This window comes from Pimephales promelas, chromosome 13 (assembly GCF_988280905.1).
Source record: "Pimephales promelas chromosome 13, fPimPro1.hap1.1, whole genome shotgun sequence".
Lineage (NCBI taxonomy): Eukaryota > Metazoa > Chordata > Actinopteri > Cypriniformes > Leuciscidae > Pimephales > Pimephales promelas.
The window spans coordinates 21,606,497-21,621,875 of record NC_142781.1 but is presented as its reverse complement, the minus strand read 5'-3'; the positions used below and the strand labels follow the sequence as shown (position 1 = coordinate 21,621,875).

Sequence of the window (15,379 nt, the reverse complement as noted above, 5' to 3'; positions counted from 1 at the left end):
ACCTCAGTCCCGCCTAGTAACTGCCCCTGATTGGTGGAACGTATGTTCTGCCCCCACCTATCTAGTCTATCACATTAGTCCCTCATACTTGCCCACAGACCGAAAACGTGACTGTTTGGAGCATTGGCTACTGGATATGGTACATCTGCATTGTAAATGTCACGTTTGTGGCTTTCCATTTCCTTTTTTTTGGCCAAGCAAACCATATATATTTTAGGAAAACTGTCTGAATAATATAGATCATGACAACTATATTTTTTTGTTGAATTTCTCTACATGATGTATGGTAAAGCTGATTTATTTTAGTTGAATCTGAAACATTAGGTAAAAAAATCTCACACGGGGTTTGGATAATACAACAATTTCTGACATACAACCTATGCGCGAGAGAGCGGAGGGATTTAAACATTGACGTTCACCGAGTCAAATCTGCAGACGTCATTTGCGTCAGAATTCACTCCGTACAGAATAAAACTCTGACGTTTATTTTTAGGAATGGAATATGGAGGTTACTGTATACTGTATATTACTGTATAAAATGTTGTCTCTGATAAAACTGGAAGTTTTACGCATACACCATACACGTTTTTGTTTTCCTGACATTACTAGCAGTAGCAATTAATAATCAAGTCAATTCTCCGTTACATGAAAACATTCAAACCAGTTTAGAAAAATAAATCGACACGAAAACCATGTCATCACTTTATACTCAACTCAGTTATGGGTAATCTTGCCACTTAAACTCTCTGTGTTCATCTACAGACGTCGGTAACAGATTAATAGTTTCACTATTAAGAAAAACACACTGAATTGTTTTCATAAGATGTACCTTTTATTAAAAAACGTTAAAAAAGCTACAATGCTCATATAAAATGTGTATACTCTATACTAGTTTAAAATCATACAATAAAAAATCCTCTTAGAATTTAAATGAGACACAATGTAGAAGAAAACAATTATCAAAATGTAATAACCTATAATTTGCACAAACATAGTTTATGCAAAACCATATAATATATGTAACAACGGGAAAATGTTGTGTAAAATAAAACCATCTCTTGTTGACTGATTCTGAAGTATAAAAAAAATACTGTACTAAATGCATTTTAAACACTTCATACATAGAAAGTGTTATGACACTCAATGCATAGAACTAGACAAATGTCTTCTCATTATGAGGGGTCTAGAGGACTAATAGCCATTCACCCATATTAAAACAGTCAACTTGCTTAAAATCAATACTTAAACCAATGATTGGTGCAAATCAACTTACAAAGCACTAATTCTGTGACCGATTTACTATAAGCAAAAGGCTTTGGTCAATCAGTCCCCTAGAGTTAAAAAGCCACCCTGAGTTTGACCACAGCCAATACTCACCGTTTGCAGTAAATAAATTAAATAAATTAAGTCACAACATAGAATGGGTTGGCCCCATTATACTTAATTTGTTGATTAGACAAAATATAAGAACATTGACGTCTGACAACAAACAAAACCTACGGCTGAGCTGATTGACAGCCAACTGTAATAAAACCTTGAGAGGAAAAAAAATACTTTGTGCAAACAAGCACATAAATGTAAAACATGCATCATTGTATGTATATTTGGTGCTTTTTTGCATACTGTTGTATTGAATTAAGTTCCTTCAGTTTATGGATTTTGATCAACAGAAAAGTTGTTTCACATAAGAATCTAATCTCTTCGTTTAAAATCAATCTGCAGAACATGTACATAATGTACAGTAACATATTACAAGAAGAATCTATTGTAAAAAATATATATTTATGTACACATTTTAGACAATCTTTTGTCTTCTTATGAAAATATCCCAACCTTTACAATGTTTGTATACATCTTGTTCTGCTCTCTGTAGTGTCATGAGTATAACAAATAAATAAAAAAATAAAATAAAATAAAAAAAACCCACCATGTCTGGACAGACAAATACAGAAAAAAATGATTAAAACATACAAAGGGTATGCAAATAATATGACTATGGTCAGCTCATAAAATCAAGCCATCCTTCACAAGACATCAACTCTTTTCCCTGAAAGGACTCTAGACTTTACTTGCATTCCATAAGGAACAGAAAAGCCATTTAACATTAAGACAAGCGTGTAAGTCTCTGAGTAAGGTCTAACCTATGAACCCACAATGATTTCCATGATGTGATCCAGTTCATTGAGATCAGAACGACAGTTCGGTGTTGACACTATGGAAGGGGAACCATGTGAAGGTCCCAAGCTGTCAAGGAGGTCATAAGGGCCCATCTTGGGTGCACTCTGCATGCCAGTCAGCATGGTGTCCAGATCATAATAGGAGGTGTCCACATCGGAGAAAAGCTCCTCAAGAGCAGAGTCTGGACCCGGTGAACCGTTTTTTATTTCAAATGTCCCAAAAACTTGTCCAATGGTCTTTGGACCCTCAGTGGAAGCCTCATCCTCCGTGTCGATCTCCTCATCTTCTCCTGAACCAAGTCTAGAGTCTTCAAGGACCTCTTCATCACTCTCTATGCCACTGAGCTCATTCTTCTCCCAGCACTGGCCCATACGCCCTGCCAGGTAGACATTAGAAACAGTATCTCTAACCGAAACGGAGCACAGTGTTTCATCAGCCACCACCTCCTCTTCACGGCAACCTTCGTAGCTGATGACAGAAAAGACCTTAGGTTCTGCATCCTGCTCCCGTGACCTGCAAAGGACCTCAGTGGCCACCAAACGCTCAGAGGGGCTCTGGCCTGCACTGCAGAATGCTTCAGTGACCATATGCCAGCTGCCATCATGGGTCATCTCCTCCTGAATCTGCCTGACCGTGTTGGCAATGAGAACCGAGCGGCAGAGGTTGGGCTCCACCAGCATGTGGCATAACTGCAGCTTAATGAGGGACATGTCCAGCAGCGACTGCCGCTGCAAGCTGTACGAGGATGCCACCCTGGCACCAACCAGGCCTTCGTCGGAAATCTCTTCACCACCATCGGAAAATTTACGCTTGGTGCCCTTGGAGAACATGTTTAGCCTACAGACAAAAGACACACAAAAAAAACACAAAAAAACAGGAGAGTGATGGTCAGTTCAAATTCATCCACTCCTGTTTAGGGAATCAAGTCAATCCTGACAAAATCAGAACTAGAATATAAAACCAATAGTGGAGTTGTCAAACAGTAACGACTTTAGTACTAAAATTTAAAAAATTTGACACTGAGCGCTGTTGAGAGGAATCCTAAACACCTCTGATTGCCCACTGTACTCACATGCTCATCAGATATGTCTGTAATTGGCTACCATGATCAGCGCTTCAAAAACAAGTTGTAAATATACATCAATGACGCTGAGTGCTTACACATTACAGACGGGAGCGTTTAAAAGTTAAAAAAAAAACCTTTCAAACACTTCTGTGTGCTCTTAAGCACTCATGTGCCGTAAACATTGCAGCCAATCAGACATATCTGATGAGCGCATGAACACAATGGCCAATCAGAGGCATTTATGATTCTGCTCAACAGCGCCACAATTTTTTAATTTCAGTAGAGACTTGGTACTGAAGCCGATACTTTTTGACAACTCTAACTAAAAGAAATGTCGATGATAAAAGGATACATTCAAGAAGCATCATTTTATGAAAATGCAGTTAAGTTAATTCAACCTAACAAAAAAATATGAACAAATCCAAAGTGAAAATATTCACTCAGAACACCTAAATAGTATAAACATATATGTTGAGTATATATAAATTAACCACATAATAATATATATATAAAATGGATAATTAAATAATGTATGGTGGTTATTTAATTACTTAGAATTAGAATAATAAATTCTATTCTAAATGAAATACTGTATCTTGGTGAGTAGAGCCTAATAAACTATGGATCAACTAAATACTTTAGTCTAATTTAAAATTAATTCAAATGCAACAAACTCCTACATTAAGAATATTTTTGAGGCCACAGATCACATCTTACATTCATGGTCAATCCACAGCCACCTTAAGCATGAAAAATGCATTTTGTAATGTAGATATATTTGCTCATGATGAGGATCTTTTTTCTTTTTAAAGTAGAAAGTAATCTACACTAGATTTAGCTAACAAAATGTTGGAAATATGAATCAAGCCTTTGAATATGAATAAAAATGGAGGTGAAAGTATATACCCCAAACAGAAAGTCTAATGTGGAGAGCCACAGTACTGAGACGAGGAGTCCCTGTCTCCGTGGCCAGCCAACCAGGGTTACAGGAGCCTAAAAGTAACAAACATGCATCCAGTATAGGAAAAACACATCACACCAACCAGCATGACAAAGCACATTATCTGTCATTACACCAGCTCTTGACCGACTGAGTGTTTGTGAGCATGTGTGTATGCATGTAGGGAGAAGAAGTGAGGGGGCACAGGGACCTCTGATCAGCTACTTTGTCAGATACTGGTGGGTAGGTGAGAGGTAGGGAAGACATAAAGACGAAAGCTAAACAATGGTAATGAGTTACATTTTACACATCAAACTCTATGCAAAACAAGCAAACCAACAAATTCATTGAGTGCAAGCACACACAAAAATCCACCACATAAATTGCAAAGTCATTTCATGTTAAGAGGGATGACTTAACATAATGGAGATGATTTGCTTGACAGTTACCAAGATCACACACAAGAACTTTAAACCCATAACCACATTGTTAACCAGATATTAATGGCATGGTGGTTTGCCTACCTGAAGCATGGGTGACATCCCAGCACTGTTGAAAAAAGACCAGAGTGCAAGCTGACACACATCCACTGCAACTAAAACTACAACCAACATTTCGTACACCAGCACTGTATTCTGTTTATATGTAATAGAGAGTGCTGCAGGAATGAGTCCTAAAACCCAGAAACAAGTTAGCATTTTTTAACCTCTGATTTCATCATCCCAAATTCAATAGGTTTTTCGATAAATACCTAAAAAATAAAGTCTGATCAAAAAAACACAAGATATTTTCATTAATGTTTTATTAAATAACAGGCTTTTACAGCCTCATTGTATTTATACTATTCTCCCTCAAAATTTCCAAATGTATCATTCTTTAAAGAATGATTGATGGAAACCCAGTGATGGTGACGCTAAAGTCAAATAACCATGGTATAGTTTGTTTATAGTAACTTTTTTACTTCTGTCAATTGCATTTAGGCATCACAATTCATAAAAGTTGTTTTTATTTGTGATGATTATGATGAACAAAACTGGTGAGAAGAAGCATTACATTTTGTTCATTACAAAGTTTGTTTTTCTTTTTGCAATGATCTAAATGTCAATGTAAAAATTCTACATGTTTTTTTTTGGCAATTGTACAGGGTGAAGCTAACTTCTGGGCTGGCCTACAAAAATATGTTATCCCTGCTGCACTCTATATCTAGAAAGATTTTCAGGAGATCTTCATTTGCCCATAGGTAGGCTATAAGAGTTAAGGTATTCTACAGAACTGACATACTTATTCTACATTGCAAGTTGTGACACAAAATTAATTTAAAAAAAATATATATAGTAGCTTCCAGTAGCTGGAGTCTAAGCTACATCAAACTTACAGCGAAGGGGGAAATGTATTTCATCCACAGTGAACGTATCATACAGGCTCCACCCAGACAGACTCACTTCCCCTCCCCCACCGTACTGACGTGGTCAAAAGTGCGCTACTGGGTAAGTAACAAAATAAATAAAAAACCAGTGAAATAAACACCCAAACTCTTAATACGAAGATTCGATAAACAATAATCCACTAGATGTATGTAAAAAGGAGGTTACTCACAGACTCCCTGACATGCGAGACGGGGAAACAAAGGTATAAACCTCTCTGCTGAGACGACAAAGATGGAAGCCATTTTGATTTTTCAAACGGGTCCGCTGGCTAGTCAACTTCGCCTCGTTTACGACCAACCCAAACAGCATCTTCAACTTTTCCACACGTTTACCGTGTCGACAAAATGCACATGAGAGTGAAATATATACTTCGAAAACACACATGACATGTAAAGGCAAATAACAGGGGCGGCTAAACATGGACCGCACGGTCACTTCCGCAAACATGCCGCTTTTCGAAATCGACCGCGCATTTAACCATCGCGGATCGAGATCTTCTAAAGCGGCGCGACTACATAATATATATTTTATTTAAATCGCACATCCCAGTAGGTCAAGACTTACCTCGTGTTTTTTTGGTGGCGAGCGTCATAAGCGTTTCGTTGGCCTGGTTTAATACTGAAGCTGCAGCTCCTTCGGCCTCACCAGCACAGATTGCAGTGAGCATAGCATACGGCAAACAGCAAGAGGCAGCCAGCTGCAGCAGTGAAAGGGCCGATGGGGGCGGACGCTTTTGCATCTTGATCGACAGCAGGCCATCGCAAGAACGGGGAGACCCAAACAAAAGCGTCTGTGATTCTACCCATGGGCCCCAACTTCAACAATGCTCATCTTGTTTTTGAGGAATCTTAAAAATCAAATGAACAAGCACGAATTTATGATTTCACAAACGACACACTGAGTTATTTATTGGTCCCATATCTAGACCATATCTATTATTTTTTGTATATATTTTTTCAATACATTTTTATGCAGTATTACTACTTGCCTGGGTTACAAAAAGAAACTACCAAGCAACATTGCATAATCATCATCTTCATCAATATTATATAAATTATTTATATAATGTTTCAAATATACTTACTACAATGTTTGTCGATGACACAACCTTAGCTCTCTCTCAAATTTTAATTAATTGGTTAAGAATGTAAATGATGGTCTTATTACTTATGCTATATAATTGGTTTAAATTTGGTTTTAAATCTAAAAAAAACTCGAATTAATTTTTTTTTTACAAAAAACTTACAATTGAGTCTATTGAGGTGCCTCAAATGTCTACTACAACATTACTGGGAGTTTTTGTTGATGAGAGCCTGAGTTGGAGGGAACAAGATTACTAGCTGAGCAGAAAAATACATACATTTACTGGTATAGAAAGAGAGTGTTAGGCGTCTTGTCTTCTTACTATAGTTTAATTATACATATAGGGTGAGCACTTTTCTTAGTATACTTCAAAAAACTTATGTTTCTCGAATATGTGTTTTCATTTCTAAAATATATTCAAGTGAAGGTTTCATTCCAGAGCAATTTCAGAATTATTTTATAGTAAATTCAAAGGTTCACATCTTCCTAAATTTCTCATTAGAAGTCAATACTCAATAAGATTTAGGAACATTTAATTGTGGAATGGTTTATCCCATCTAGCAAGAAAATATTCTTCTTTAAAATGTTATATTAAATGCTCATTTTATTGCTGCATTGTAACTGTTTTTTTCTTGTATTTTATGTGTGCAAATAAACTAAAGCTAAAAAAACAAAACAAAAAAAAAACTAAACAAAATGTCACTGTGTCACTGCCCTTTGTCAATTCGAATGATTTAAGTAAATAAAATAAAAGATAAACCTATTATATAATATACACTCACCTAAAGGATTATTAGGAACACCATACTAATGCTGTGTTTGATCCCCTTTCTCCTTCAGAACTGCCTTAGTTCTATGTGGCATTGATTCAACAAGGTGCTGAAAGCATTCTTTAGAAATGTTGGCCCATATTGATAGGATAGCATCTTGCAGTTGATGGAGATTTGTGGGATGCACATCCAGGGCACGAAGCTCCTGTTCCACCACAACCCAAAGTTGCTCTATTGGGTTGAGATCTGGTGACTGTGTGGAGGCCATTTTAGTACAGTGAACTCATTGTCATGTTCAAGAAACCAATTTGAAATGATTCGAGCTTTGTGGTTTATTATCCTCCTGCTGGACATAGCCATCAAAGGATGGGTACATGGTGGCCATAAAGGGATGGACATGGTCAGAAACAGTGCTTAGGTTCAGGCCGGTTTCATTTAAACAATGCCCAATTGGCACTAAGGGGCCTAAAGTGTGCCAAAGAAAACATCCCCCACACCAATTACACCACCACCACCAGCCTGCACAGTGGTAACAAGACATGATGGATCCATGTTCTCATTCTGTTTATGCCAAATTCTGACTGTGCCATCTGAATGTCTCAACAGAAATCAAGACTCATCAGACCAGGCAACATTTTCCAGTCTTCAACTGTCCAATTGTGAGCTCTTGCAATTGTAGCCTCTTTTTTTCCTGTTTAGTGGAGATGAGTGCCCGGTGTGGTCTTCTGCATCCGCCTCAAGGTTGCTGCGTACCTTGGTTGTAACGAGTGGTTATTTCAGCCAAAGTTGCTCTTCTATCAGCCTGAATTAGTCGACCCATTTTCCTCTGACCTCGCCCACAGGACTGCCGCACAATGGATGTTTTTCCCTTTCCACACCATTCTTTGTAAACCCTAGAAATGGTTGTGTGTGAAAATCCCAGTAACTGAGCAGATCCAAAATCTCTTGCATGCTTCTATGCACGGTGGTAATTCCGGTGAAGGTCTAAGGATGCTGGATTACTTCCGCCAATCGTAGAGTCCAATGCTATACCAAGAATTTATATTTGTTTTTATACTTTATGGCTATACTAAAGAAATGTTAGTCACAAAAACAGACAAAACAGACACCCCTAATTTGGTTTATGCATCTTTGTTTATTATATTAAATAAACATAACTATATATAAAATCACATCTAAACGTATTAAAGTTTCATTTCAAAGACGGGAGGACAGTAAATTTTGAAGACTGCCATAATCCCGTTTTTCTAGTTTTTCTCTCTGCGTGCATATAGCCTATTGCTTAAATCACCGTTCTTTCCCATTCTGACATTCAGTTTGGAGTTCAGGAGATTGTCTTGACCAGGACCACACCCCCAAATGCATTGAAGCAACTACCATGTGATTAGTTGATTAGATAATTGCATTATTAGGTGTTCCTAATAATCCTTAAGTGAGTGTAGGCTATATAGTAAGGCTTTTATATAGTAAAGTTTAAAATGGATTTTTTTTTTACCACATATTTTCAATATATTATAGGCCTACATTCACTTTTACAGTTCTGCTACTGTAAGGATGAAGTTAACTGTTTTTCAAATGATAGTATAGAAATTCTGCACATAATTTTGACCAAATGCTAATGGAAATAATGCCCCAACTGTGAATTAAAACTAAAAGTACAAAAATACATGTATTTAGTTAATTTGGCAGGGGCACTGGAAAGTATTTGTGTTCCTCAGTGACACTTTTAAACAGTGAGGGATAGTTCATCTAAAAATTAAAATTAAACCTCAATTTCCCACCCTCATGTCTTTTCAAACCTGTAAGACTTTCATTCATCTTCGGAAGACAAATTAAGTTCTTGAAATCATGAGCGATTTCTATCCCTCCATTCATTGGCAACTACGCAACTATACCACTTTGACGGTAGAAAAACGAATCCATATGAATCGAGCGGTTTAGTCCAACATTTCTGAAGAGCCTTTTTAGAAAACGTTGAATCTTGGAGAGAATTTGTCTCATGATCAATGTTGATAGCTAATTAAGTGATAATGATAAGGATTACGGTTTAATGTTTCTTCTTACGTAAACAATGCTAAAAAATCTCGGTTACATACTCTAAAAGAAGAACTTTATTCTCACATAACAGATTAAAACCGAATCTAGATTCAATATTTTCAATTCGGTGTCTCCATCTAGTGGTTCTGGAGAAGGGAAACCAACACACCATAGAACACGCACTCGTAGTCTTACGTTTACACAAAAGGCCTATCCTCAAATCTTAGATTTCGCTTTTAACGAGTTTTTACTTTCTTAATTTTTATGTCTGAAGTAAGACTATTTCTAAATAATAAATTTCATACGCAATAAAATTGTGACCAACGTGCACTTTCAACAAACAAGACCAAAGGTCAGAATTCTTTGAACGCTTCCTGACACCATACTATGAAGCACACGACGGATTGTCATCAGGTAAATTCTTATTTATTTTTTCCAATTCTTTAAACTGCATTTGTGTTGTTTGTGTAAGCTCTTTCAAGATTTTTATTTTAATCACGGTAGCCTACTTGTTACACCAATTCTTTACTTTCACTTTCACTCTCTCTTTTTAGATTTCACAACGCAGCTTTGCTAACTTGAGTCGGTCTTTGATAAACACCCATTTTTGAATCGACAACATCAAGACACATCTTTTGCGGTGGCAAAGGGTTGTTGGCAAAATGGCAGAGGCTATACTTGGAGATCACGACCAGTACAGCTGCTCGATATGTTTGGACTTGCTGAACGATCCCGTGACGATTCCTTGTGGACACAGTTACTGTACGAGCTGTATTAACGAATGCTGGAGTACAGCGGATAATAAAGGTACCTACAAATGTCCACAGTGCAGACATGCCTTCGATTCAAAGCCTCCACTCAACAAAAATACAATACTTGCTGACATAATGGAGAAACTGCTACGAACAAAGCTACATGAGTCAGAGGCCGCTCGAAGTCTTGCCGGACCTGGAGAGATTTCATGTGATTTCTGTGCTGGAGAAGTTTTCAAAGCTGTCAAGTCTTGTCTGGAGTGTCGAGCCTCTTACTGTGAGACACACGTAAACCCACACTATAATGTTCCAGCCCTGAAGAAACACAAGCTGGTGAAAGCTACCGTCATACCAATATGCTCCAAACATGACAAGCTCCTTGAGGTTTACTGTAGAACAGACCAGGTTTGTGTCTGCATGCACTGTTTAATGGATGACCATAAAGGCCACGACACAGTGCCATCTACAATAGAGCGTGGTGAGAAACAGGTGAAGATGTCCATCATTTTTTTCTTTCTTAACCTAATTATAAAATGCTACTTACAAATGTTTTCAGTGAGATTAAACAGACTGTGATGGATTTGTCCTTAGATGAAACTCACAGACACTCAGACAAAAGTCAAGCAGACAATCCATGCAAAAGAGAAAGAGCTGCAGAAGATGAAAATGGACATCACATCCCATTCAGTGAGTTGCTGAGCTGGTGCAAGTAACTTTAACATTTTACCTGAACGATTCATTAATCAGCTGACACAAGGGTTAATTACTGGGTTGATGGATCTTGTACTTGTTAACAACATTTAAGAGAAAATATTTCGTTTTGCTTTGGTTCTCCTCAGGCTTCTGCAAAGGAGGCTGTGAAAAACAGTACAAGAGCCTTTACTGAATTGGCCAAATTTATTGAGAAAAGAAGTAATGAAGTGATTGAAAAGATAAAAGCTCAAGAAAAGGCTGATCTGGACCAAGGTGAAAAACTACAAGAGAAACTTGAAGGGGAAATTACTGAGCTGAAGAAGAGGGAAGGAGTCCTAGAGACACTTCTACAGACAGATGACAGCATCCACTTTCTTCAGGTACAACCACCATAAGCAATGTGATTATTTATTCAGACATAAAAGACTATTCAAATATTTGTCATTTATAAAAAATGTGACTTGCCAGTTTTTCTGAAAGTTATATTAGTTTTTTAAATATATTTCCCCCCCCACAGAATTATGAGTCTATGTCCTCTTCATCTGGCTCTGATGAGTTTCCCAGTCTCTCATTTCAGCCGTGCTGCTCTTTTGAGGACATAAGCAAATTTGTATGGGAACTTGCTAAAAGACTGGAAACTACTTGTATGCAGGAAACAAAAAAAACAATTAATAACGGTAAATGTTTTAATTAATAAATTGATTTCATGATTTCTTGCATCTAATTGTTCTTATGAGTGATGAAATGTTTTCTGTAATCTTTTTCTTTCAGTTTCAGATTTGCCAACAAAGAGTCCTCCATTTGACATTAAAGTTGGAGACACAGTCCGCGTGAAGCCATCTGTTGTTATCCCAACACACAAATGGGGATCGGTTACTCATAGTAGCATTGGGATTGTTAAAAGTGAGAGCATTGAGTGATATTTATCTGATAATTTACATTAGGCATGAAGATTCTGTCATTTGTATAATAAGTGATATAATGAAAATATATGTTGTAGTCTCACTGAATACCCATAGTACTACAGTCTAGAGTGAGAAAATGGGACATAGTGTATATTCATTATTTTTGTTGTTGTTGTTTTTACTTCTGCAGAAATCCAGGGCAAGTTTTTGACTGTGGATTTCCCTGAACAAAAAAACTGGACTGGTGTAGTTTCAGAAATGGAGCATGTGACCAGTGCTGGTTCAGGTAATCTACTGTATTCATGACACAAAAGCATGCAGAAACATGTAGAAAATCAAACTGTTAGAATATTACAGTTATTAATATTAAGAATATTATTGTTTTAGATTTGTTAACAATGAACGCTTCAGTCGACATCAAGGTTGGAGACAGAGTCAGAGTAAAACCCTCCATTACTACCCCAAAACATAACTGGGGTAGAAACGTCACACATAAGAGTGTGGGTGTGGTAAAAGGCAAGAGCTGCACAATTTCCTTACACAAATCATTCATTATCAAAAAATCCTCACTCCAGTACAAGTGTTACAATATGAATTTGTTCTGTTTAGACATTAAAGATGATGACAGTCTGGTTGTTGACTTCCCTGGACATGCAAATTGGAAAGGAATTCTTTCTGAAATTGAGCGAGTAACTAATGATGAAGAGAATGGTAAATAAAAGTAAGATAAGAATAATCTATTATATTCTTTCATCAAACACTCATCTCAGACCTCCATGTGACATTTCAGGACCTTCAAGTCTGGAGTCCAATATTAAGATTGGAGACAAAGTCCGGGTGAAGCCGTCTGTTGTTACTCCAACACACAAATGGGGAGCAGTCACTCACAAAAGCATTGGTGTTGTTAAAAGTAAGAGCATTGAATGACATTGCTTTCATCACTTATATTAGTCAGGCAAATGTCTGAAAATTATGAATGGGGTAATAAATTATGGTAGGCTCACTGAAAGAGAGAGAAAAAGCAGAATACTTTATATTGATGATTTGTTTTATGTTTGCAGAAATTCAGGGTGAGTCTTTGACTGTGGATTTCCCTGAGCAAAAAAACTGGACTGGTTTAGTTTCAGAAATGGAGATTGTGGCCGGTGCTGATTCAGGTAATCCATTGTCATTCAAATAACTGCCAACATTTTCTTCGCTGCTGCTTAAAACTTTGTGTTGTGCCCTGAAATATGTCTACTGTGACATTAACATAAGCTTTGATAAGTGCTTTTTTTTAGTTTTCTTGTGATATTGAAATTGGTGACAAGAATTATGAAATTTCAATAGTATCAAAAGAAAATTATATCATAACCTTATTCAAAGCATATATATATATATATATATATATATATATATATATATATATATATATATATATATTGTTATAAACAGTATATTGTTATCATGAAAATAAACTTACTCATATTGTGATATATGATTTTGGTCATATTGCCAACCCTTTTGTCACATAAAAATGTTCGTGTGGTATAAGGCAAGACCTGCTTTATTTCCCCTCAAATAAATCATCTTATCATTAAGCAATTCTCACCCAAGTGAATGCTTTACAATATGAACTTGTTCTCTGTTTAGACATCAAATGTGATAACGGTCTGATTGTTGACTTCCCTAAACATGCAAATTGGACAGAATTGTGCTCTGAAATGGTGGAGCTAGTAACCAAAGATGATGAGTTGTGTAGTAATTATACACAGTATCATAACAGTGAGTAAGAGTAAGTAGCAGCTATTAAGTCTCATCTCAGACAGACCCTCGTAACACTCTTTGTATTTCAGGATCTTCAAATCTGGATTCCAATATTAACATTGGAGACAAAGTCCGCGTGAAGCCGTCTGTTGTTACTCCAACACACAAATGGGGTGCAGTCACTCACAAAAGCATTGGTGTTGTTAAAAGTAGGTGCACTGACTGTCTTTATTTATTCATTAATGCATGCATATTTAAAACATTGTGATTCTTACTAAAATATTTTTTTAGGCTCACTGTCTATTATATTTTAGGAGCTGATGATGATTTTGATCATTTTTTTATAATTCTGCAGAAATTCAGGGTGAATCTTTGACTGTAGATTTCCCTGAGCATAAAAACTGGACTGGTTTAGTTTCAGAAATGGAGATTGTGACTGGCTCTTGTACAGGTAATCTTCCAATGCTAATGTTTGCATTGTACTTGTAAGTGAAATTTCTTTCTGAAATATTTTACTTATTTCAGATTTGTCAACACAAAATGTTTCAGTCGACATCAAGGTTGGAGACAAAGTCAGAGTGAAACCTTCCATAACTACACCAAAACATAATTGGGGCGAACATGTCACCCACACGAGTGTGGGTGTGGTAAAAGGCAAGATCTGTGTATTAATATCAAAGTCAGAACAAAATGGAGATATAAACAACTTTCATATTTTTAACATATCCACATACATTTACATTTATACATTTAGTATACATAGAGTTGCTCTTGGAAAAGAATGTATTTTAAGTGGGTTTGTCCTCTGATCTGGCCAGAGATCAAATTTGATGATGTGATCGTGGATTTCCCGAAACACAAAGGATGGAAAGGGATTCTCTCTGAAATGGAATTGATAAATGATTCAGGTCAGTTACCTTTAAGATTTTTTTTTTTTCTGAACTAGTTTTTGTTTGCGACCAACCTGCAATCAAAATCTTAAGCCTTTCTGTTATAATTTTCCATAGAGGCTGACGTTGCAGGATCCTCCTAGATCATGATCATGTGACCGTGGACCTCCCTGCTCACCTTTTTCTTTTGTGACTGAGTTTAGATCATAAAAACATGTCTGTGTCTTTTGTAAGTTTGTAGTCATGTGTCTCTTCCACATAATTCCTTTTTATTCACATCTGTCTTACAGTCCTTCTAAACTCTGGAAAGTTATTTGATTAGACATGCATAAATATTGCAAATCCAGTTTCAAAAACCAACCCTGTTCCCATTTTTTTCTGTTCTTCTTTTTGACTCATGTGATTGCATATTTGAATATAGCCTTGCTATATGGCTGCTGTAGTTAGAAAGAAGAATATATGTTACATGTCTTTCTTAATAGGTATATAGACAGGCATTAGTAGTAAATTATCAACTGAAATTTATGTTCCAGCTCAGGGAATGTGCACACACAGAATATTGTTCAGTTTTACATTTAGGCCTTTAAAAGGCCTACATTTAAAAATAAAATATCTGTCAAAATACCATACAAGGACACAAATAGTTCTGAATTTTTGGTATTTTTGTCTTTTGAGTGAACTTAATAAACTGTGCCTCTATATTCAACCTGTGGTCAAAACTTGTTTTTTTATACGTATCTGGGACCCTATTATTACCCCCTAAGTTGAGGTTATGCCAATTAAACAATCATGGCGGGAAGCTAATTGATATTATTATTCATAAACTAGTTGTCTTGACCAACAGTTTTGTGTACATTTTGCCTTGCGCGACAAAACTACATTTCCCATCACG

General features: G+C 36.5%; 2 protein-coding genes across 9 annotated transcripts; one reads left to right on the top strand and one right to left on the bottom strand.

The window, feature by feature from the left end:
* Positions 1 to 810: 810 nt before the first annotated feature.
* On the bottom strand, positions 811 to 6,365 carry cdca4 (cell division cycle associated 4). Of its 7 annotated transcripts, none has more exons than XM_089118624.1 (4): positions 5,560 to 6,268; positions 4,709 to 4,733; positions 4,151 to 4,237; positions 811 to 3,015 (listed from the first exon to the last, which is right to left on the bottom strand). In XM_089118624.1, exon 4 carries the CDS (start codon positions 3,006 to 3,008, stop codon positions 2,142 to 2,144), a length of 867 nt encoding a protein of 288 aa, XP_088974750.1. In that variant the 5' UTR covers positions 3,009 to 3,015; positions 4,151 to 4,237; positions 4,709 to 4,733; positions 5,560 to 6,268; the 3' UTR covers positions 811 to 2,141. The 7 variants fall into 7 exon arrangements, with proteins under 7 accessions (XP_088974750.1, XP_088974749.1, XP_039549156.1 ...); XM_089118623.1 differs by having other exon boundaries at positions 4,151 to 4,733; positions 5,560 to 5,667; positions 5,781 to 6,268; XM_039693222.2 differs by lacking the exon at positions 4,151 to 4,237 and having other exon boundaries at positions 6,176 to 6,365.
* An 835-nt stretch (positions 6,366 to 7,200) lies between these two features.
* LOC120494102 (uncharacterized) lies at positions 7,201 to 15,193 on the top strand. Of its 2 annotated transcripts, XM_039693217.2 has the most exons (17): positions 7,201 to 9,915; positions 10,056 to 10,742; positions 10,845 to 10,940; positions 11,093 to 11,326; positions 11,464 to 11,623; positions 11,718 to 11,849; positions 12,042 to 12,137; positions 12,239 to 12,367; positions 12,461 to 12,562; positions 12,642 to 12,761; positions 12,913 to 13,008; positions 13,484 to 13,615; positions 13,687 to 13,806; positions 13,953 to 14,048; positions 14,123 to 14,251; positions 14,416 to 14,505; positions 14,605 to 15,193. In XM_039693217.2, the coding sequence occupies exons 2-17, from the start codon at positions 10,164 to 10,166 to the stop codon at positions 14,628 to 14,630; spliced, it is 2,337 nt and encodes a 778-aa protein (XP_039549151.1). In that variant the 5' UTR covers positions 7,201 to 9,915; positions 10,056 to 10,163; the 3' UTR covers positions 14,631 to 15,193. The 2 variants fall into 2 exon arrangements, with proteins under 2 accessions (XP_039549151.1, XP_039549153.1); XM_039693219.2 differs by lacking the exon at positions 13,484 to 13,615 and having other exon boundaries at positions 7,210 to 9,915.
* Positions 15,194 to 15,379: the final 186 nt, after the last annotated feature.